Genomic DNA, 22,573 nt, shown 5'->3' on the forward strand with positions numbered 1-22,573 from the left:
GGGACGGGGTGTAGGGGGGCGGGGGTGCAAGGGGGACGGGGTGTAGGGGGGCGGGGGTGCAAGGGGGACGGGGTGTAGGGGGGCGGGGGTGCAAGGGGGACGGGGTGTAGGGGGGCGGGGGTGCAAGGGGGACGGGGTGTAGGGGGGCGGGGGTGCAAGGGGGACGGGGTGTAGGGGGGCGGGGGTGCAAGGGGGACGGGGTGTAGGGGGGCGGGGGTGCAAGGGGGACGGGGTGTAGGGGGGCGGGGGTGCAAGGGGGACGGGGTGTAGGGGAGCGAGGGTGCAAGGGGGACGGGGTGTAGGGGGGCGGGGGTGCAAGGGGGACGGGGTGTAGGGGGGCGGGGGTGCAAGGGGGACGGGGTGTAGGGGGGCGAGGGTGCAAGGGGGACGGGGTGTAGGGGGGCGAGGGTGCAAGGGGGACGGGGTGTAGGGGGGCGGGGGTGCAAGGGGGACGGGGTGTAGGGGAGCGGGGGTGCAAGGGGGACGGGGTGTAGGGGGGCGGGGGTGCAAGGGGGACGGGGTGTAGGGGGGCGGGGGTGCAAGGGGGACGGGGTGTAGGGGAGCGAGGGTGCAAGGGGGACGGGGTGTAGGGGAGCGGGGGTGCAAGGGGGACGGGGTGTAGGGGGGCGGGGGTGCAAGGGGGACGGGGTGTAGGGGGGCGGGGGTGTAAGGGGGACGGGGTGTAGGGGAGCGAGGGTGCAAGGGGGACGGGGTGTAGGGGGGCGGGGGTGTAAGGGGGACGGGGTGTAGGGGAGCGAGGGTGCAAGGGGGACGGGGTGTAGGGGGGACGGGGTGTAGGGGAGCGGGGGTGCAAGGGTGACGGGGTGTAGGGAGGCGGGGGTGCAAGGGGGACGGGGTGTAGGGGAGCGAGGGTGCAAGGGGGACGGGGTGCAAGGGTGACGGGGTGTAGGGGAGCGGGGGTGCAAGGGTGACGGGGTGTAGGGAGGCGGGGGTGCAAGGGGGACGGGGTGTAGGGGAGCGAGGGTGCAAGGGGGACGGGGTGACGGGGTGTAGGGGGGCGGGGGTGCAAGGGGGACGGGGTGTAAGGGAGCAGGGGTGCAAGGGGGACGGGGTGTAGGGGGCAGGGGTGCAAGGGGGACGGGGTGTAGGGGAGCGAGGGTTGGGGGAGATGGGGTGTAGGGGAGTGGGGGTTGGGGGGACGGGGTGCAAGGGGGACGGGTGTAGGGGAGCGAAGGTTGGGGGAGATGGGGTGTTAGGGGAGCGGGGGTTAGGGGGATGGGGTGCAAGGGGGACGGGGTGTAGGGGAGAGAGGGTTGGGATGGGGTGCAAGGGGGACGGGGTGTAGGGGAGAGAGGGTTGGGGGGACAGAGTGCAAGGGGCCGGGGTGTAGGGGAGCGGGCGGGGTGTAGGGGAGCGGGCGTTGGGGGAGACGGGGTGTAGGGGATCGAGAGTTGGGGGAGACGGGGTGCAAGGGGGATGGGGTGTAGGGGAGCGAGGGTTGGGGGGACAGGTGCAAGGGGGATGGGATGTAGGGGAATGGGGGTGCAAGGGGGACTGGGTGTAGGGGAGTGGGGATGTAAGGGGGACGGGGGTGTAGGGGAGCAAGGGTTGGGGGGATGGGGTGCAAGGGGGATGGGGTATAGGGGAGCGGGGGCAAGGGGACGGGGTGCAAGGGGGACGGGTGCAGGGGAGCAAGGGTTGGGATGGGGTGCAAGGGGGATGGGGTGTGGGGGAGCAAGGGTTGGGAAGTACAGGATGCAAGGGGGGACCGGGTATTCAAGGGGAGGGGTTGTGCGGGGGACTACAGAGGGGAGCAGGCGAAGGTCCTTGTGATTCACACACATACCTGCTCTATGGAAAGTCACAGCCCTGGGCTTGGGGACAAATAAGATGATGCATAATGACCACTCCCTGACCCCTCAAGTGCTCAGGGCCCCTCCTGATTGCCTGGTGAGGACACTGGAGGTAGGAAAAGGATGCTGCAGAGACAGATGGAGGTGAGAGGCTGAGGCTTACCTGTCTTCAGATACCCTTGGGGTCCAGTGTGGCTTAGCTAGCGCTGAGCTGCCTGAGAGTTGCTGAGTTGCCCATGTTTAGAGGCGCTTAAGGGGAGCGTTGGCCAGCCACTGGCGAGGAGGTTGTGAAGAAGTGTCCCACGAAAGGTGGTCTTGTGACCAGAGAACTGGTTCCTAATGTGGGTGCGGCAGCTTGCCATCAACACTTGAGAGACACATGATGAGGGGTAAGGAAAGGTGGCTCTATTCAAGAACCAAGCAACCAGAGAAGATGGTGGACTGACCTGTCGAAGGCCATCTTCCCCAGGGTGGGGCGGGGGGCAAGTTTTCAAAGAGGAAGTTGCAGGAAGAGGGAGGGTGGCCTTATGCAGGAGCAGCAGGTTTCCTGGCAGGAGGCAGTCGGATGTGACCCTGAGCAGACTCACTGGCGTCCCCCCAGCTGTTTTCAGATGTAGTGAGGCTCATCTGGGAGAGTTTGGTCCTTCAGTCCAGTGGTCTTCACGCCAGTGGTCTGCAGATCTTGGGGAAAGTAGGTTTGTTCTGCTACAGATCCAGGGATTTAGGTCAGCAAGCAAGGAGCATGAGCTTGGAGCAAGTCAGACTTTAAGACAGTGGGAGTGCTGTTAATAGCATCTGTTGCCTAGAGAAGGGCCTGATGGGGAGAAGCCGGCCCCAAGAGGGAAGCAGAGTAAGGGGTGAGCCTGCAAGCTTAGAGACTAGGGTGAGGTTCTAGCGGGACCACCATATAGTGAGCCTTGGCACCAGCTCATCTGTAAGCATGAAAGGCCCAACTACTTATACCTCCAGCTACAGCGGGGCTGTCCTGGGCAACCCTGCAGGTGTGCTCACCCCAGGCCATCTTGTTCGGAGCTGCTCCCCGCAAGAGGGTTTGCTAAAACCAGGAAGAACAGGATGATGCAGGGGAGGGCATGTGCCCCAGACCTCCAACCTCTTTTTTTTTTTTTTACATAAACCTGCTTTCATCTCATCAGAGCGCAAAGTGTATGTAGTTAGAGCAAGGCGGTCAGTGGCCAGAGCTGGGTCTCCATTCGGGTGGCCTCTTCTCTGCAGATGCACATTGGGGCACTGCTGGCCCAGACCAGAGGTCGCTGGTGCCACTGAAGGCTGTGGTCCTTTGAGTCCTGCTTTCTCCCTGCACACGTTCTTTCACATCTGCCTGTTAATGAACTACCAGGGTGTGGCTTCCTCCTCCTGCCCCGTGCTAAGGGTCAGCCCTGCAGGCTCTGTGTCTTATTGCCTGCAGGGTAAGCAGGGCCTGTGGGAGTGCCCGTCCTTGGCTGCATGGGGTCAGGGAGATCACTGAGTGCTTTTGTTTGTGGTTTAGCTTTTTATCACACCTATTACAGCAGTGTTTTATCTGCCTTTGACTATGTTATAGATGCTGAAATTGCTCTCTCTCTCTCTTCCTCCCTCCCCCTGGACATGTAGGTATTGAAATTGCCAAACGCAAAGGAGCAAGATACAGGCTGGGACCAGAACTGGAAATATGGTGAGAGCAGAACGCACAGACCCCGCAGGGAACGCAGGTGGAGGGATCCATGTCAGCTCCCCACCATGGAAAGGCAGGGAAGGGGGTCGGTATGGAGAGGTGCGGATGTGCGGATGTTGAGGGGCATCAGAAGCCCCTGAGTGGGCCTGCTTTACGCCTCTGAGCGAGAGTGCCCAGCCAGGCTGGGCAAGCCTGGAGTGTCGGGTCACTAGAGTTGCTGAGACTTGCCAGCCGGGGCTGACGTCAAAGCCGTTCTGCTGGCTACCACCCTCCCCAGGTCCTCCCTTTCATGTTTGGCCCACAGCAGGTCTCTCTGGTTGTGGCCTCTCCCCACTCTGCCTTTCCACAATGATAGGGAAGCCAGTTCCTCCTTGTCCCTTATTCAGAATTAAGCAAGAGGCCACCGCAAGCAAGTCTCTTACAAGCTATGATTCTTTCGTCACACGTATCAGCTGCCCTCTGTGCCCTTCTGGGTCCCCATGTGTGCACAGTTCTGGTCATTGGTGGAATCAGAAGTCCCTCCTCAGGCTGTGATCCTGCCTCAGTTTCTAGGCTTCATGTAGACAGAATGTCTCCTCCCAGTGGTCCTCGAGGCTACTCCTGTCATTTTCTTCACTAGCTAGACTTCTGTTCTTGGAATCCTGATTTTTCTTGCGCTGTGTCTCCTGTAATTCCAAGAGCATTTGTCCCCTCACTTAAACTGCTCTTCAAGACACTCCTCGGCTAGCTGCCAGAGCCCTGGGGTGTCTCAGTGATCTCTACCATCAATAGCCCAGTCCCCCTGTCATAATCGCTGCCCGGGCACCTCCAGGTTAGGTCTTTGCTCCTTGTCCTGTTCTCTCCCCACACCTGGCCCCCAAATCCAGACCAGTCACTTTAGCTACAGGATCCCAGGATGGTACTTTTGTATCTGTTGATAATCTAAGGAGGAGGCTCACATTTATTATTGGTGACTGTTTGCAGAGAGGAAGCTGAGACAGGAGGGAGCCGGGCCCATTCGCTGAGCACACCTACTCCCTGTCTCTGGTGGCCAGGTCTCCAGCTCACACCCCAGAGGGGGCACTTGGAAAGGGAATGAGGGGCCAGTGCCACCGGGGATCTAGAGGTCCTTTGCTAGAAAGCCTGGCTGTGTCTTTTGAGCCAGTTTTGTAGACTTTGCAGATGGAAGGCTGCTACCTAAAATGGGCCGGGGGCACTTACAGCCCCTGTTACAAAATGCCCCTCCAGTTGTTGGCCGGCCAAGGGAGCAAGGTATCAGCTGATGGCCAGATGTCAGGCATGGGACATGTGGCATCCATTGCCATTAGGTATCATGGGTGGACTGGGAGCTGCCAGGGCATAAAACCTCCAGAACAAGACTCTGCCTGTTGGAGAGAAAAGGCTAGCCCAGGTCTTGAGCCCTCAAGGGGGCATCTCCTTGACCTCCTTTGCATCTGAGAACCTGGGCTTTCCTTCTCAGAACTGAAGGCTGAGAGGCATGCTTTCCAGACATTAAACATGCAAATGCCAATTGGGGTGGGGGGGCACTCTATGTCCGTGTGCACAAAGTTTGCTCAGGACTTGCAGCATTGCTCCTAGGCCGCCGCACAGGAGGAAGGGAACATTTTTGAAGATTTAGAAGTAGTTTACAGTCATTGTGCGTTGTTCCTGGCACACCTGTGCCTGCAGACTGCTGGCAAGCTCATCTTCACACTTTACAACATCCCAGAGCACTGTATGACTTTTCTGGGGCTGCTATAACACAATTCCACAAGCTCAGTGGTTTCAAACCGGTGGAATTAACTCTCTCACAGTTCAGGAGTCCAGAAGCCCAAAATCAGGGTGTGGGCAGTGCCCTGCTTCCTCCAAAAGCTCCAGGGGAGGATCCATCCTGCCTCCTCCAGTTATCGCTCCCAGTCCCTCATCCTGTGGCCACATCCCTCTGATCTCCCTCTTTACACGCCCCCTCACTGGGTCTTCTCATCCTTCTGTTAGATTCAGGACCTGCCCTCATCATTTGGGCTCATTTCCTCTTTAGATCCTTAATTCCCTATGTAAAGACCCTTTGCCCAAATATGGTCACATTCATGCATTCTGGGGGTTGGGATGTAGACACACATTTTGGGAGGACACCATCCTGCCTGCTCCTAGCACAAGCATGTATAGCAAGAACCAAGAGTTGCTCTGTGAGTGGTAATGGAGTGATATTAATGATCATCCTTGCCTGAGGAATGCAGTCTGTGGGTCTAGTTTTGCAGATCTGTGTGATTTTGGCTCCATTAAAAGTTTTTTAAAAATCCACAGCCAGACACCCAGACAAGAGAGAATTTCTCATAGTAACTGAAAGCTTGGAGAAAGAGCCTGGGGCTAGGGGTTTCTTAATTTCCAGGGAAATGCATCCTCTTCTGTAACAGTGATCCTAACTCTGGTTACGTGGTGAAATCACCCAGGAAGTTTTGAAAAGACACCAGTGCCTGGTTGCACCCCTGCACATTCTGACCCCATTAGCTCATCGGCCCCTGCTGACCCTCCCCAGGGCTCCTCTCCTCCCCAACTCTGATGTGTCTCTGGGGTTCCCCTGGTACGTATCCAGGGCTCACCTGTCTGCTCCCTTCCTCTGCAGTGGCTATGGATGTTGGGATCATTATTATGAGTCGGACACCCTCTTGCACTCGCTCCAAGTCCTGGCTGCCCTTCTTGAATCTCCGGTCACTCAGGATATCATCTGTGATGTGGGAATGTAAGTGCCAACGTGGGCATTGGGAAGGCAAGCTCAGAAGATAAGGCTCGAGTGTGAGCTCTCTGGCACCATCTGACCCTCAGGGACCTGGAATCCGCACATTCCAAATAGGAAAGACCTGATGTTGAAAGTGGATTTTGTACCCCACACCCCACCCCCCACCCCCACCAGCCTGTAGACCCTTGAGTCTCCCAGGAGAGGCAGCTCTGGGAAGCAGTTTTTGCAGGTTCCCCCAGAAGCTTCTGCATGTGTGGGAGCACGCTGCACAGGTGGGAGGGCAGTGTTCACCTTGTCACACAGATGGCACTTTCTTCCCTTAATGCTAACACCTGGGACCATATGGTTCTGGATGGTACAGCTTCCACAGCTGCAGGTATATACAGCTTGAGTAAGTGGGGAGGGTGTCCACAGGAGCAGGTATATCTGGTGTGGGTATGTATGGGATGGGGTCCCCAGGTGCAGGTGTATATGGTGCACGTATGTAGGGGGCAGGTCCCCAGCATAGGTGTATACAGTGCAGTTACACAGGGGGCAGGTCCCCAGCCACAAGTATGTACAGTGCAGGTATGTAGGGGTCAGGTCCCAGGCGCACGTGTATATAGTGCAGGTGTGTACAGTGCAGGTACATAGGGGGCAGGTCCTCAGGCACAAGTATGTATGGTACAGGTACATAGGGGGCAGGTCCCCAGGTGCAAGTGTGTACAGTGCAGGTACATAGGGGGTATGTCCCCAGGCACAGGTGTGTATAGTGCAGGTACATAGGGGGCAGGTCTCCAGGTATAGGTGCGTATAGTGCAGGTAAATAGGGGGAGGGTCCCCAGGCGCACATGTGTATAGCACAGGTACATAGAGGCAGGTCCCCAGGTGCAGGTGTGTATAGTGCAGGTACATCTGGGGCAGGTCCCCAAGGACAAGTATGTATGGTGCACGTATGTAGGGACAGGTCCCCAAGGGTAGGTGTGTACAGTGCAGGTACATAGGGGGGCAGGTCCCCAGGCACAGGTGTGTACAGTGCAGGTACATAGGGGCAGGTCCCCAGGTGCAGGTGTGTATAGTGCAAGCACATAGAGGCTGGTCCCCAGGGGCAGGCAGGTGTGTATGGTGCAGGTATATAGGGACAGGTCCCCAGGCACAGGTGTGTATACTGTAGGTACCTAGGGGGCAGGTCCCCAAGGGCAGGTATGTACAGCGCAGGTACGTAGGGGCAGGTCCCCAGGTGCAGGTGTGTATGGTGCAGGTACATAGGGACAGGTCCCCAAGGGCAGGTGTGTATGGTGCAGGTATGAAGAGACAGGTCCCCAGGCGTAGCCCCTATGGGTGGGGTTCCATCACTGCTCCTGTGCCACCCCTACAGAGTGACAGCGCATCAGTGGGCTTGTGTATGTTTCCTGTTTGTGTCTTCAGGTCAATTCTACCTGGTGGGAATAGAGCCAGGTGTGCCTTCTCTACCTTAGCACGGCCTTGCGTGTGCCCAGCCCTCTTTCCCACCTCACTGTGACTTGCGTTGATTGGGGCCTCATTCAACAGCACACATACAGGATTTTTAACCCACTTTGTTCACGTTTATCATGATTCTGACGTGTTTCCATCCTATTGCTGCTGTGAGAAAGAAATTATTGCAAATGTAAGGCACGAAAACACCACCAATTTTTTGTCTTATATTTCTGCACATCAGACGTGAAGACTCGGTCAGCCAGGCTGGCTCCTGGAAGTTCTTGGGGGGATCCCGCTTCAAGAGGCCCCTGCATCCCTCAACCTGTCACCCACCTTCAGAGCCAGCAGTGCTCCCCTGCAGTTCTGCTCCACACTCTTGGCTCCTGCTCTGACCCCCTCTTCCCACACAGAAGACCTTGTGATTACATTGGGCGTCCTCAGGTCACCCAGGATAATGTCCCTGTCTCAGGGTCTGTAACTCAGATATCACATCTGCAGAGCCCCTCTCGCCATGTGAGGTAATATATTCACAGGCTCCAGGGGTTAGGACGTGGATGTCCCTGGGCGTCCTGGTGTAGCCACCACGGCCGCTCATTCCGGCTCTTGTCCTCCTCTGCTTCCTTTCTGTGCTCTGCGTTCTTCTCTTGGCTTGGAGTTTATAATCCTATTTTTAAAAATATTTATTTTAGAGAGAGAGAGAGAGAGCAGGGAAGGGGCAGAGGGAGAGGGAGAAGCAGATGCCTCCCTGAGCGGGGAGGCCGATGTGGGGCCCAGTCTCACAACCCCAGGATTGTTTCCCAAGCTGAAATCAAGAGTCAGGCATTCAACGGACTGAGCCACCCAGGCGCCCCTATAATCCTATTTTTATTTTTCTACTTCTCACTCTTAGAATGTAAACAATCTGGGGCAGCCCAGGTGGCTCAGTGGTTTAGCGCCGCCTCAGCCCAGGACCTGGTCCTGGAGACCCAGGATCAAGTCCCACATCAGGCTCCCTGCTTGGAGCCTGCTTCTCCCTCTGCTTGTGTCTCTGCCTCTCTCTCTCTCTCTCTCTCTCTCTCTCTCTCTCTGTCTCATGAATAAATAAATAAAATCTAAAAAAAAAAAAAAAAGAATGTAAACAGTCATATTTATAAAGGTATTTTGTTTTCAAATCTAGCATTTATGTGGACCTCTAAGCTTCTGAATGAAACAGCAATTATGTCATGATGTCCTTGATACCTGCCCAGCTCTGCCCTGGCAGAGGGCCTGGCTTCCTGCAGACAGGGGGACACGTGAAGCACCATGTGGGAGGGGTCCAGACACAGTGCTGGACTAATGTATTCAGCTCCCCCGCCCCACCCGCAGCCCCAAGACCTGCCTCTTAGCAGGGGTGCGGGTCACAGGTCAGGAGGCGCTCTGAAGGGGAACCTGGAACCAGCACAGGGGCTGGTGCTAGAGGTCACTGGGGATGGAGAGGTGACACAGTGACGGGGCTGTGTGCAGAGGCAGGGGCGGCCCCTGGGAGGTATGAGAATGGTCCAGGAGGAGAGGAAGAGCCCTGAGAGGGAGCGATTGCGCTCCATTTACAAGGGTCTCTCCTGTTTTAGAGCCTATATCATGGCGGAGGCCCTTTGAGAAAGCCCCAGAGGAACCTTCTGATTCTCTTACAGGCCCGAGGGTGTTTTGTACTAAAACACACTGTGATTTTGCTGCTCACAGACACACGTGCATGTGCCCTCTCTTCACAGGCCAGTGTTGCACCGGAATGTCCGCTACAACTGCAGGGTGATATTCCTCAATAGGTAGGTGGCTGCTGGGAGGGAGTGCCCAGGTGACACAGGCATCGCTCCTCCTCCTGGGCTCTGCCCACCACGGACACCTGCAGGTGTTAGAAGGAGAGAGACCAAAGCTGCTGCCCAGAAGTCGCTCGAGGCAGTCTTCATGTTCCCTCGGGTCCCTGGACCTCAGCCACCCGCATAGCACACTTGCTGGGTCTAGTGGCTCTGTCATCATCCACTGGCAGGGGAGGGTGGTCCTGTGGGCTGCTCCTTGTGACCAGGTGTTCATCTCAGGAGCCATCCTGTTTTTCTGCCTGTAGGAGGATCTTGCTCATCAGGCCCAAAATGGCCTTGGCCAACGAAGGCAACTACCGGGAGCTGCGCTGGTTCACCCCGTGGTCAAGGAGCCGGTAAGGCCCTGTGCCTGGCGCAGGGAAGCACAGTTTGGGACTACTGCGTGGATGTTCCGTTCATGTCTTTCCCACGCAGCCTCGGTCCACATCATGGGGAGGATTTGTAAGCATTTGGGACAAGTTCCGGCCATTTAGGTACAGCTGTCTTGAGGCTACTGGTTACAGTACAGCCAATTTATCACAGAAAATTTATCAACCACTGGGCATCTTGTGTCTGGAGCCATCCTGCAGCCCATTGCTTTGGGCTGTCGTCTGCACGTCCTCTGCGTGGCAGCCTCCCTGGCACCTCCCATAGGTAGTCCATGTGTGACAGCCTCGGATGTCTCCAGACTTTGCCAAGCGTCGCCTGGGGGCATGATCACCCTTGGGCAAGAAACCCTGCCTTGTTCTGTTGTGGGGTTACTGGGGTTTATGTACCACTGCTGCTACTACAGGTAGAACTTTCAACATTTTACCTTCAAATGGTCCATATTTTTGTGTTGGAGAACTTTGGGGTTTTCTGTACTCCCCTTCCTGCACAGTTCTTAGGACTTCTCCCAGTCCTGAGCCAAGCAGCCGCCTGCCTCTCTCTGACGAGTTGCTCATTCCCTGGAACACGGCATCCAGTAAATTCCAGAGGTTCCCACCATGCCCTCCTGAGGCTGATTTCTAAATCATGGCATACTCCTCAAGCCAGGTGGGAGAGAGGCACGGGGCAGGCCATGGGGGTGTACCACTCTCCCCAGATCTCTGTGTGGTCGCCAAACCAAGAGCTCCCCGAACCTTGTTCTTTGCAGTTTTCTGGAAGCTTCATTATAGGGCACGAATGATTAAATCACTGGCCTTTGGCCACTAACTCAACCCCCAGCCTGGCTCTCTCCCCAGGTCTGGAGGATCTTCAACTGCCAGACTCCTGGCTTGGCTGCCCTGGCAACCGTGAGAGCTTTCCCCACCAACATGTATTAATGTAACAACAACACCTTTGTGGCTTTTATCTCTGGAAAATCCCAAGGGCTTTGGGAGCTCAGTGCCAGGAAGACCAAATGTTTCACACTTTGTAAGCAGCAACCCAAGGAAAGTGAATTTTTGGACACCTTCCCTGCCTTCAGATGTCTTTATTGGACCCTTACATGTGATGAATAGTTTTACAGAATTTAAAAAAACAAACAAAAAACCTAGCTTCAAAATAACTTTTGTGCATAGTTTTAAACATATCATTTGAAGGATTGCCTTTGGCTCACGCCCTTGCTGGGGAGAAGCCTGGTACTACTCCATCTTCTTTGCTCTCATCTCATTATTTTCTTTTCTCCAGGGCACATGGAGAAACTTCTCGGTATCCTTAGTGTTTTTCAATTTTGTTATATGGGCCTTGGGTGAGGTCTTCTGTGGCCCCGTAACGCTGAGACCCCAATCCTGTAGTTTTGGGAAAGGTCGTCCGTCCTTTCTAGGAAGTTTCTGTTCTGTTTTTTGTTTCTGAAACTCCTCTTGTTGGGGGATTGGACTTTGTAGACTGTCTTCTCTGCTCTTATCTTTTCTTTCCCACATTCTAGAAGATTTTATCATCTTTCTATCTCTACTGAAATTTAAGTTTAGTTAGTTCTCTTATTTTTCATTTGAGAGCTCTTTCTCATTTTCTCATATTTTCTTATGTAAAGCACCTTTTTTGAAGACCCTTGTTGATCCGGGCCACACAGTGGGGTTTGTAGCACTTAAAGAGCAGGTGGTCACTTGGAGGTGGGAGGTCAAACCCTGACTCTACTGTTTGGCTGGGCCACTTCAGGCCAGCAAAGCAACCTGACTTTCTGCACCTTGGGGACGGTCATGGCAATGATCCCATGGGGTTGTGGTCATGAATGACATGAGGATGACATGAATCTGTGTGTAAAGCGCTGAGCACAGCATCTGATGGATGTTAACATGGCACCCATGTATTTGTGGTCTCTTTAGTTTTGAGAAGAGAGCTGGCAGGTGGTGGGAACCCAGCAAATATTTGTCGAATGCCCAAAGGTTACTGCTCAGGTGTATAAAGGACTCACAAATCAATAAAAACCAGAAAAAATATTCAATCAGAGAAACTCAAACAAAAAATAAAGGTACAAAGAACAATGGAAATTGGATAGAAGTGAAAAACAAATGTGTGAATAGATGCTGAATGTCACTAGAACTCAGGTTGATATAACCTGGCACCATAGCGAGATTTCTTTCTGCGCCACCAGAGTGACAAAATTAAACGGTTGGAGAGCGCCAGGTCCCGGCAAGGATCCCAGGCCAACTGGGACTTTGGAAAAGTTGGGTGTTGCCTTGTGAGGGGCACCAGTGTCCCCCGTGCACCAGCAGAGTGGGGACAGAGGGGGTCACAGCGAGGCCAAGTGACGGGGGTCACTGGCTGTTGGGGAGCGCAGCCAGTAGCACGGCCGTTCCTCCACAGGTAGAGCTTCAGCCAAGTGTGGCCTCTACCTTCCTCGTCACATACACCCAGTGGTTTTTGACCTACCATAGGGACTTGAGTTTTGTGAACATTTCTCTTATTTCCCAGTTTCAGAGGCTTTTGTTATTTTGCTGTTGTTGTCCAGGAGCCTTTGCATTCGGGCATCATGGGTCCGTGGTCTTATGGGTCTTTCCTCTGCTCTCTGCCCACTTACCGCATCTTCTCCTGTGGGTTGTTGCCAACCTGTCCTCTGTGCCATGTTCCCCGGGAGACTCTGTCCTGCAGATCTGTGCCCTTCCAGTGTTTCAGACCCTTCTCATCCTATGCAAGCTCCCTTTCTGTCTTTTTATATTGTCTGATCATCTCTTCTTTGAGATCTCCTACTGAGGTGTGTTGTCTCTGAATTTCCTGGGAGCATTACATCTCTTGTCTCTGCCGTGTGGATGTGTGGGTCTCACGGTGGCTCCTTCAGACCGTCGCTTGTGTGATTATGCCTGTGGAAGGGGTGGCTGCTCACCAAGCTGGAGCAGCCACCTCATGCTCTGGCACTGTTGAAACGACAGAGATTTTTACCTTCTGAGCGCTGTGCCAAAATGGTCACAATAGTTGGGCATGTTACCATGTCCCTGCCCTAGTAGTGGCCACATGACTCATTCAGGCCTCTTAAGATATTAGAAAAAAAATAACCCAGTTCTTGACTGTAGATAATTTAAGAATCTACTCATTTTCATTATGTTCTTCGATGCACCCTGAGATTTAAGCATAGTAAGACGGGGGGCACAGGGGACTCTCGTAGCTCCTAGGGGGCAGAGAATGCTTTTGATCGATATGGCCAAAACTGGTTTCTTGGCAGGAGTACGCATCTAGAATTTTTCCTAAGGATGTTGGCTGAAGAGAAAGGGCATCCAGCCAGAGAAGGGCACAGGCCATTCAGAGGAGGCAGGTATGGGAACCATGGGAAGAGGTCGGGCCAGCCTGAGCCAAGCTTTGGATGAGAAGGTACAGGGCGGACTTTTACTCATGCTATTCTGGCTCTTGGCGAGCCCTGGCAAAGCTCACCTGCCACATGCAAGGTGACCGCCGGCCTTGGAGCAGAGACTGAGAGCAAAGGTGAGCACATGCTGTCTCCTGGTGTTCTTGCTTTGGCCTGGTGCTCAGTGGGTCTTGGTGGGGGTGGAGGGCAAGGAAAGGAAGGGGCCTTGGGTGCGGGGGCTCTTCTCTTTAAAGTGAATTTTGACGCAGTGATGTCGCCGTCGGCAAACCTGCAATTGATGGATTTGAGGGCTTCCTGTGGGGTGGCGGGGTGGCTCAGAAGTCAGCAGAGTGTCCACATGTCCCCATCCCTGTTCTTAGCGTGGGAGAGAAGGCAGCGTTCCAACGGCCCAGCCTTATAGTTATACCTAAGTAATAGCGCTGAAGTCATCCTGGAAGGCTCTTGTGAATTCTCAGTTTGTTTCTTGAAAAAACAAACATACGCAATTAAACATCTCAGCAGTATGTCTTGTAATGGCCTACATGCGGACGGGTCTGTGAACCTTCGATCACCTTCTATCTCTCTGTGCGGCCCCTTGGGAGGCCTTGTACTGTGTGTTCTACTCTGTCCATCTTGTACACTTTGGAGCATAATTCAACCATTTCACGGATAACGTAGGTTTGTAATTGTGCGTCAGGCTAAGGCGGTGTGGTGTGATCCTTTGGACCCAGACATTCCACCTAGATTTCCCCCTGGGGAAGTGTAACCACTGTTGAGAGAATGCCCATGACACATGTCTCAGGAGCCCTGGACACCAGGGCGCAGGGAAGCTGAGGCGGTCGAGCTCCTGGGCACTGTGGTGTCACTGAGTAAGATGCCCCAGAGCTTCATCTGTCCGTCCTGTACGCCTCTGTTTCCCTGACGTCGATCGCAGTGGCTGGTGTGAGTGCCTGACAGCCCTCGCCGCTGAATCATGAGCCTGCAGCCCCCAGTGTGCTCATCCTTAGATCTGTGGTGTTTCCCTCCCCAGGCAAACAGAGGAGTATTTTCTCCCCCGGATGATACAGGACGTGACAAAGCAGGTGAGTGTCTGGATGGATCTCGTCTTCCAGGCAAATGTCACTGCTCTAGGCTAATGGTGTGGCACGTGGAGCAGGACCCTTTGGGGCAAGGCTACCAGAACTGCCCCGGCTGCGGAACAAACAAAACCAAACACAGGGAGAGATTCCTGCACACGGGAGGGAGGATGGAACCCCCAGTGGTGGGGGCGCCTCCATTCTCTTGCATCGCAGATGCTCTGCTTGTTCGTGCCTTACCCTCTCCTCTGGCTTACCCTGCCAGGGTTCCCAGGGGGGCTGGGACTCCTAGGGAGCTGGGGAGGAGTCCCCACCTTGCCTTAATGGGCTGTTTCTTGCTGGGGCTGCAGCTTGGGCCCAGGGACCACCCTAGAAGCCAAATTAGTGGGGGCAGGACAGTTCAAGGAAGACTTTACCGCACGGCCTGTTCATTCTGTGAAGACCCAGCATCAGAAATCTGTCTTGTCCATTGGACCTGCCGGCCAGGCCTTCAGAGCTTTGATCATCCAGCCTTGTCTGGCAGCCTCGCCCACCATCTTCCTACTGGAAGCTGTGGGGCTGATGGCTGGAACCTTGTTCGACCCACTTCTCATGGGTGCTTGGAAGCTGGGGGCACAGAAGGGGTGTTTTAGCAGGGCTATGACTTCTCTAGTTTCTGCCTGAGTGCCCATTCTGGTTGCCAAGTGTATTAATTTCATAAGAAAGCACCACAGATGGAGGAGACGTAGTGGAATAACAGATACTTACCTCTTAGTCCTGGAGGCTAAAGCCCGAGGTCCAGGCACAGGCAGGCAGGGTCCCCCTGAGGCCTCTCTGCGTGTGTGTGGATGGCCGTGCTCTCCCCAGGTCCTCATGCGGTCGGCCTCCGGGCATGTCTGTGTGCTTCTGGTAGGGAGCCTGGTTGTATGGGATCAGGGCCACCCTGGTGACTCCATTCTTACCATAACCACCTCTATGAAGGACCCAGCTCCAGATACGGTCACAAGTCTGAGGTGCTGGTGTTCAGGGCTCCGACATCGGAATTTGAGTGGGATGCAGCTCAGTCCACGACACCAAGTTCTCTCTATCCCTAATTACTACACTACAAGGATTTATAGAATCTCTCCAGTGGCGGGGCTGGCAGGGATTCAGCCGATCATAGGGAGGACTGAGCTGAAACACGGTCCCACTCCCCTGCTTCCCACCGGATTCCAGCTCCATTTGCCTCTTGACTGTCAGCATCTTTCTCTGTCTCTTCCCTGGAGGACAGTGGCCGCCCTGGTCCCTGGACAGAGGTTACCTCCTCTCAAGAGCCAGACTGTGTCTCTGGCATGGGCTTTGATTTGTGAGCGAGGCTCTTCCAGGGGCCGGCTTGGGCTCAGCACCTTCTGCATGGATAGTCAGGGTCAGGCAGGCTGAAGCTTGGGCAGGGACTCGCAGCCAGGTCTGGTCACCTCCAAAGTGACCTGGAAACTCATCTGACCATGAACTGCAACAGCGAGCACATTTTAATATGGTCCTGACCCAGCATAGACTGTATGTCTGTGTGTGGATTTCCGTGTGTCTGTGTCTCCGGGGTGGGGGTCAGGGGGCGCTGTCTCTGGAACAGACCTGTCTGCAGTAGTCCTGAGTGAGATGCTCCCAATTTCATTCCGGGATTGTAGCATCCTACAGACCATCCCAACAGAGACGCACTAAGCTGGTGTGGGACATAGTCTGTGGTTGGAAGGATTTTGCTTGGTAGTTGGTTGAAGCTGGCTGTGTGAATTGGTCCCAGAAACTGGATTAAAGTTCTGGAGTGTGTCCAGGAGCAAGGCACGGACAGCCCAGGACCTGCCATGCATGGACACTTTAGGCCGGGGGTGGGGTGCGGTCAGTGAGCATGCATTTGGGTCTGTGCTTTACCAGCCTGTTGCTCCAAGCCCTGGCCTTGTCACGGCAAGATGGTGTGTGGAATCCAGCCGTGCCAACGTGCTCAGATTTGCGAGGTGCCAGGCAACCCCACGGTCCCACAGCGGCCAGTGGGGGTCCTGGGTGAGGGCTTTCCTCACAGCCACAGTGAACCGTGAGCTTGTCCTTGGCAGGAGGCATCTGAGAAGAAAGAGCCAGGTTTACACAGTCGTTCTTGCCCTCAGCAGTAAAGGGTTGTTGAACTCACACATTCCTGCAGTCAGGGAGCCTGACCAAGTGCCCTAGGACGCGTTCCAAGCCTCAAGATTATTTCTTGTCTCATTGTAACTTTGGGTTTAAGAGAGGTGGCCAAGTTGGGCCTAGGACAGCGTGTACCAGAGAGGTCAGCATGCCTGTCAGAGCATTCCACGCCCACATAGCCAGTCAGCACACAGTTGTCTCAGGGCCTCATCACACCTGTCTGGCAGCCTGGGAAGGGTCCACCCCTGACCCCTGAGCTCCCGCCACTTCTGGCCCTGCCACCCAGGAACTGGTGGATTTTCCTCAGGTTTCTTGAATGAGACTCAGGTCATGGCAGACCTGGGGCAAGGGGTGGGGACCAAACCAGTCAGACTGTCAAAAGCGTGGGTGATGCAGAAAAGTCCATAGTGCCACGGCCAGCGTGGAGTGGCCCTCATGAAATGAAGCCTTTTACTCTTTTTTTTAGATTTTATTTATTTTTGAGAGAGTATGTGTGCATGAATGGGGGGGAGCAGCAGAGGGACAGGGAGAAGAAGCAGGCTCCCCAGTGAGCAGGGAACCTGACTCAGGATTTGATCCCAGGAGCCTGAGATCATAACCTGAGCCAAAGGCAGATGCTCCACCCACTGAGCCACCCAAGCTCCCCAAGACTCTTTACTCTTAATAACAATGACTATAGGAATGTATGCTGATGGAAACTTCAAGAGTGGAGTGCCATTTGTCACAGCCATAGTGAGCCCTGTGGCCACGCCAGAGCACAGCCACCAGCTAGTGAATGCTGTGACCACAGGCCGTTGGTGTTAGCAGAGATGTCAACTGGTTGCTGGGCCACCTGGGCTAGGAATGCTCCCAAGCTAAGGAGGGACTCACTAGGGCTGGAAGCAAAAGGGCAGCAAGGTTAGAACACAGCCCAGACGGGGCATGACTAAGGGATCTCATGCACCCTGTCCTCTGCAGGAAACTGTGCCCTTTGGAGACGCAGTGCTGGCCACCCGGGACACCTGCATTGGGAGTGAGATCTGTGAGGAGCTCTGGACGCCCCACAGGTCAGCCCAGCCCCGTGCACACAGCAGCACTGTCGGCGTGGCCATGGACTATGGAGATAACAGGGCTGGGAGGGCGGGTCAGGGCACACAGCCCTCTTCTTCCTGTCAACTGCCTCTGCCCACAGCCCACACGTGGACATGGGTCTGGATGGCGTGGAGATCTTTACCAACGCCTCGGGCAGCCACCACGTGCTGCGCAAAGCCCACACCAGAGTGGACCTGGTGACCATGGCCACCACCAAGGTAGGCATGGGGCTGCAAGGTGGCCGCTCTTGCTGGGCAGCATGACTCAGCGAGGTGCCGTGTTGTCTGGTCACTCACAGGATGGGTTTGGGTTCAGCAAAGCCAGGTTTGGGTCTTGGCTTTGTCGTGTGGGGTTTGTATTCCATGAACCCCCCACCTTCTCCAGTTGTATAAGGCTGCTGGGAGGCGGTAACGGACATTGGGCCTGATGCCTGGTGCTTTGGAAGGCCCGGGGGTCCCAGCCCTAGGCCTCCGGCTGTGTGCATGCAGTTTCCCTGCAGGGAGCTATTTATGGCATGGTGGGAGGTGACACCTCTGCTACCGCTCACATTTTCCAGAATGGTGGGATCTACTTGCTGGCCAATCAGAAGGGCTGTGATGGGGACCGGCTCTACTATGACGGGTGCGCCCTGATAGCGATGAATGGCCACATTTTCGCACAAGGGTCTCAGTTCTCTCTGGACGACGTGGTAAGAGCGGGCTCACATGCCTGAGGGAGTGTCTACTCGGTTCTGTGACTGTGCTCTTGCTCAGGACTGTTTCCTCGAGGACCCCCAGAGCCGGGGGGCTCATGCGGCTCATAGCAAGTCCTGCCTGCTGTGATGGCTCCACCTTGGCCACAGTCAGGAGATGGGCCCCCACATAGCATGCAGTCCAACCTGGACAGATGAGACCACTGCAGCCTGTGAGTCACCCATGTGCAGCACATGAGGGACCCTAGCCTCACAGAGTCACCGTTGGGGACAAGCCAATAGGCAGGCAATGCGGGGGGCAGGCTGTGTCATGAGAGCAGAGTGGGTGACCCCCGGATCCCCCCAGGAAGATGTGGGGTTGGAACCCTCCTTGGGAATAAGCAGGAGCAGGTCCTAGTATGTGCACGAAGAGGGTCCCCATTCACAAGAGTGGAGCGGAGGAGAGCTCAGTGAGGCCCCTTGGGACTCACTCACTCTTCCCCACACGTCCAGGCCAATGTGTGTTAACTGTAGGCTCAATGCTACCCTGGCCTGAGTCCTGGGAGCCCCATGCTCCTCAGGGGGAGGCCTCGCTCCGAGGGGCCATGTGGTCTCACTGGACACAGCCAGCTGGCTGGGGTTGGTCGTGTCTGCACAGATTGCTGTGGGATGCACTCAGAAGAGGCGTCACTGCAGCCCCGGGGCACAGGGACACGGCAGGGGCAAGGTCACAGTCAAGAGGGCAAGCTGAGAAGCCTGGTCTGTCTTCCCCTTGCTGGGGCACAGGCCTCTGCGAAGCTGATGGAAACTCGCCCCCTTACAGAGAACATGGGTGTGGGCGCCGTCTGTCCAGTTGTCCGTCTGTCCAGTCGTCCGTCTGACCATGTTGGACACGAAGGTCCCAATGTCCCTCCTAGGGGAGGCACCTGAGGAGAAAGTCCTCGTGGAGAATTGTTTGCTCTCCCTTTTGTTTTTGGTTTTTGCTTTTAAATTCAAAAAAAAGGATACTGCTGTTACTGCCAGAAACGGACATGCAGGCCAGCCCCACCGCAGGTTCAGATCATCAGCCCCAGCTTCACGGTGGGCCCTCACGCGGCATTAGCCCCCTATCACTGAATCCACCTGCCTTTGGGGGGCAGATGGGTAGAAGTGCTAATTCAGAGGCAGCTAGTAGCAGCGCAAGCTCACAGCATGTTGTAAATTCTCCGTAACTCTAACATCATTCACTTTTTTGTGCTCACATCAGCGAGGCCAGGTGACACCTGGTTCCTTCACAGCCTTGCTGGGGTTGTCGTCAGGGACCTGGTTATAAAACCAAACTTGGTTTCAAAGTGGAGCAAGTGAATTCCATGATGATTTCTTACCCGATGGGCAGGAATTTGGCGGCAGGGACACCCCTCCCATGGTCGCCCAGGCCCTGCTTGCCACTTGACGGCATCCCCAAAGGCCTCCAAGTGTTCAGCATTAGCCACAATGAAGACGGAAGGGTTTGACTGGAAAGGTCAAGTTCGTGCAAAAGGCAGTGTGTCTTCCTCACCCCAGTGGACTGCCCGGCCGTCCTTAGGCCCGGTCGGTGTGGCCAGACCCTGGGCTGGGCATCAGAGACGTGTGCACCTTGCCAGGGATTGACTGGCATAGGTTGAGGGTCAGCTGCACCAGGAGAGCAGGTTCTGGGCCCCAGCAGGCCTCACAGCTGGACCCTCGCAGACCTGCATTTGAAGCACACACCCAGGTGTTGGCAAGCACGTCTCCCATTGGGGCCCCTCAGGCTAGAATTCTCTGATCTTGTCAGAGTGTTCGGGGAGGGACGTGGCATCCCTGCCCTGCCGCTTCCTACATGATCCAAAAGAATTGTGTGGCACACGGAGCCATCGCACAGAGCCACAGGTCCGTGGGCCCTTCCCTAGGACGTGCTTCTTGGGCTCTTTGAAACTCGCAGGCTCTCTGACACCGAGGGACACCTCGGTCAGGCGTTCAGGGAAGAATGGAATGGGGCCATCTGCTCATGAAAAGATTCACACCATCTCTGTCTTTTTATCTTTTGTGGCCTCACACTTCCCTTGGTTTTGTCTCGTGGGAAGCACCATGGCTTTGGTGGTCCTTCACTCTGGGAAATGATGAGAGAACTGGAGGACAGATAAGCTCCTTTTTCTCTTTCTCTCTGGATGTGTCCAGCTTGGGTTGGGCCCAGTGCTGACAACGGCAGCTGCCCACAGGCCTCTTGGTGGGAGGGGGTGGCTGCAGCTGCCTCACATCATTCGGTGCTGCACAGGACCAGCTCTCACTGCCCCCGACTTGGATGCAATGACACAATGTTTTCGTGACATAACTAACTAGGAGTTTTTTGTTTGTTTTTTTCCATAAAGAAAGGGATCATGTATATGAATTAGAACCTTCTCTTTTTTGCTGTTTTTTCGAGATTTTATTCTTTTTCTATATTGTGGTATATTTGGACTCTTAATACTCCTGTCTGTTTGAGGTTTAAAGACAGTGAAGTGTCACCCGTGGTCACACAGGCAGCACATCCAGGCCCTCACGTGGATTGCCGGGGCTCTGGCTCCACCTCTCAGCCGTACCCTGGCTTGGCCTTCCCCTGCGTGGGCTTGGATTTGGGGTTGCCTCTCCTCCTGATCACAGGGTGGCTGCAGCACCTCCAGCTATCTCATCTCCACATAACCACACATAAAGCAGAAAAGTGGCCCTCGCTCCCATGCTTCTTTTTAAGAGGGAGACACTGTCTCAGAAGTCCGTGGCAGATATGGATTGGTGGAATCGGGTCCTGTGCCGGGATTAAGGTCCCACTGCCCCGTGTCTGAGTTCACTGGAGGCTCTGGTGGCAACAAGGAGAGGGAAGGGCTTTGGGTCAGTAACACTGGCTGGACCCCTAGGAACCCACAGGTCCCTAGTCCCTGCCTTAGAAGGTGTGACTTGCATGTGCAACTTGGGACACCTGTGAGAACAGCCAAATCACACGTGTGAGTGGAAAAAACAGGAAATCACACTTTCTCTCTGAAACCTCTTCCCCAGGAAGTCCTCACCGCAACTTTGGATTTGGAGGATGTCCGAAGCTACAGGGCGGAGATTTCATCTCGAAACCTGGCGGTGAGTTCGTAAAGACATATGCGGGTGCTCGAATGCCCCGGGGACTCTTTTAAAAAAATTTTTTTAAGAGAGAGAGCAGGACAGAGGGGTGAAGGGAGAGGGAGAAGCAGACTCCCCGCTGAGCAGGGAGCCTAATGCGGGGCTCGATCCCAGGACCCCGGGATCATGATCTGAGCTGCAGGCAGACACTTCACCGGCCACCCAGGTGCCCCTAAAATGGTTTTTAATGACCACATTGTGGAGCTGTTTTTCCCATGCCCCCCTGGGATTTGGTGGTTTTTGGCACACTCATGGGGTTGTGCAGCCACCAGTACGTCAGCACAGAAGGAACCCAGACCCCGCATCCCCTTCCTGGCCCGGGAACTACCAGCCTGCCTTCTGTGTCTGAAATCACTTGTTCTGCATCTTGCACAGAGACGAAATCAGGTTGGCATCTGGCTTCTGTCGCTGAGCAGAACATTTACATGGTCCAGGTTGTAGCAGCTGTCAGGGCTTTATGCCTTTTTACAGCCAAAGAATATTCCATGAGAAGAGTACACCACAGGGTGACCATCCACCCATCCACTCAGGACACGTGGACGTGTCCACTTGCTCTCTGATGGATGATGCTCTGGAACATTGTGCAAGTTCTCATGAGGACATTTCCTCTTTGTCTTGGGGGCGCACCCGGGAGGAGAACCTTCTGTGCTTTCATCTTGAAGGGACTCCTGACTGTCCACAGCAGCTGCCCCTACCATGTATGAGGGTTCCAACGCCGGGTACCATCTGTCTGTCTGACTCCAGCCATCCTGCTGGGAGCGAGGGCACCGCTGTGGCCTCGATGTGCGTTCCTGCTGGCTGACAGAGCAGCAGCCCCCGAGGGCTTGGGGTGCAGGGGCGTCATGTCCTGAATCTCCATCAGGCCAGCCGGGTGAACCCCTACCCCCGAGTGAAGGTGGACTTTGCCCTCTCATGCCGCGAGGACTTGCTGGAGCCACCGTCTGAGCCCGTCGAGTGGATGTACCACAGTCCGGCTGAGGAGATCAGGTGGGCTGCCTCTTCGTGCCCGTGGGGGTGGTGCTGCTCCTGGGGCCACGGGCCACAGCAGTGAGGGCAGCTGGTGCCTAGGACTTGCCCGGGGTGGGCGCCCAGTTAGGAGGAAGCCGTGCGGCCTTAGGGTTGAAGGCATGGGTCGGCGCAGCCAGACTGCCTGGCTTCCTCAGCCTGGGGACTTGGGTACAAAGGCTCTGCCCCTCCTTTCCTTTTTGTATCTCAGTTTTTCTGTTTTAAAATGGGGCCAAAGAGATCACCTACCTCCCAGGGCTGTTTGGAGACCAAAATGCATTTATTCACATA

General features: G+C 55.2%; 1 protein-coding gene across 9 annotated transcripts in view; it reads left to right on the forward strand.

Moving 5' to 3' along the window:
* The window catches only part of NADSYN1 (NAD synthetase 1), a 39,071-nt gene that overhangs the window by 971 nt on the left and 15,527 nt on the right, over window positions 1–22,573 (forward strand). For 5 of the 9 annotated variants that reach the window (XR_012001682.1, XR_012001681.1, XR_012001680.1 and 2 more), the window contains exons 2-12: window positions 3,426–3,486; window positions 6,089–6,205; window positions 9,367–9,420; window positions 9,717–9,806; window positions 13,070–13,159; window positions 14,220–14,271; window positions 17,353–17,441; window positions 17,567–17,684; window positions 18,023–18,154; window positions 21,164–21,238; window positions 22,140–22,264. Coding sequence is in view for 2 of the 9 variants with exons in the window: in XM_072758695.1 (XP_072614796.1) it covers window positions 3,426–3,486; window positions 6,089–6,205; window positions 9,367–9,420; window positions 9,717–9,806; window positions 13,070–13,159; window positions 14,220–14,271; window positions 17,353–17,441; window positions 17,567–17,684; window positions 18,023–18,154; window positions 21,164–21,238; window positions 22,140–22,264 (1,003 nt within the window). In the remaining 7 variants the exon portion in view is untranslated. The remainder of the gene's footprint in view (window positions 1–3,425; window positions 3,487–6,088; window positions 6,206–9,366; window positions 9,421–9,716; window positions 9,807–13,069; window positions 13,160–14,219; window positions 14,272–17,352; window positions 17,442–17,566; window positions 17,685–18,022; window positions 18,155–21,163; window positions 21,239–22,139; window positions 22,265–22,573) is intronic. The other 4 variants (XR_012001684.1, XR_012001683.1, XR_012001686.1 and 1 more) reach the window with 1 other exon arrangement.

The sequence above is a fragment of the Vulpes vulpes genome, chromosome 5, assembly GCF_048418805.1.
Source record: "Vulpes vulpes isolate BD-2025 chromosome 5, VulVul3, whole genome shotgun sequence".
Lineage (NCBI taxonomy): Eukaryota > Metazoa > Chordata > Mammalia > Carnivora > Canidae > Vulpes > Vulpes vulpes.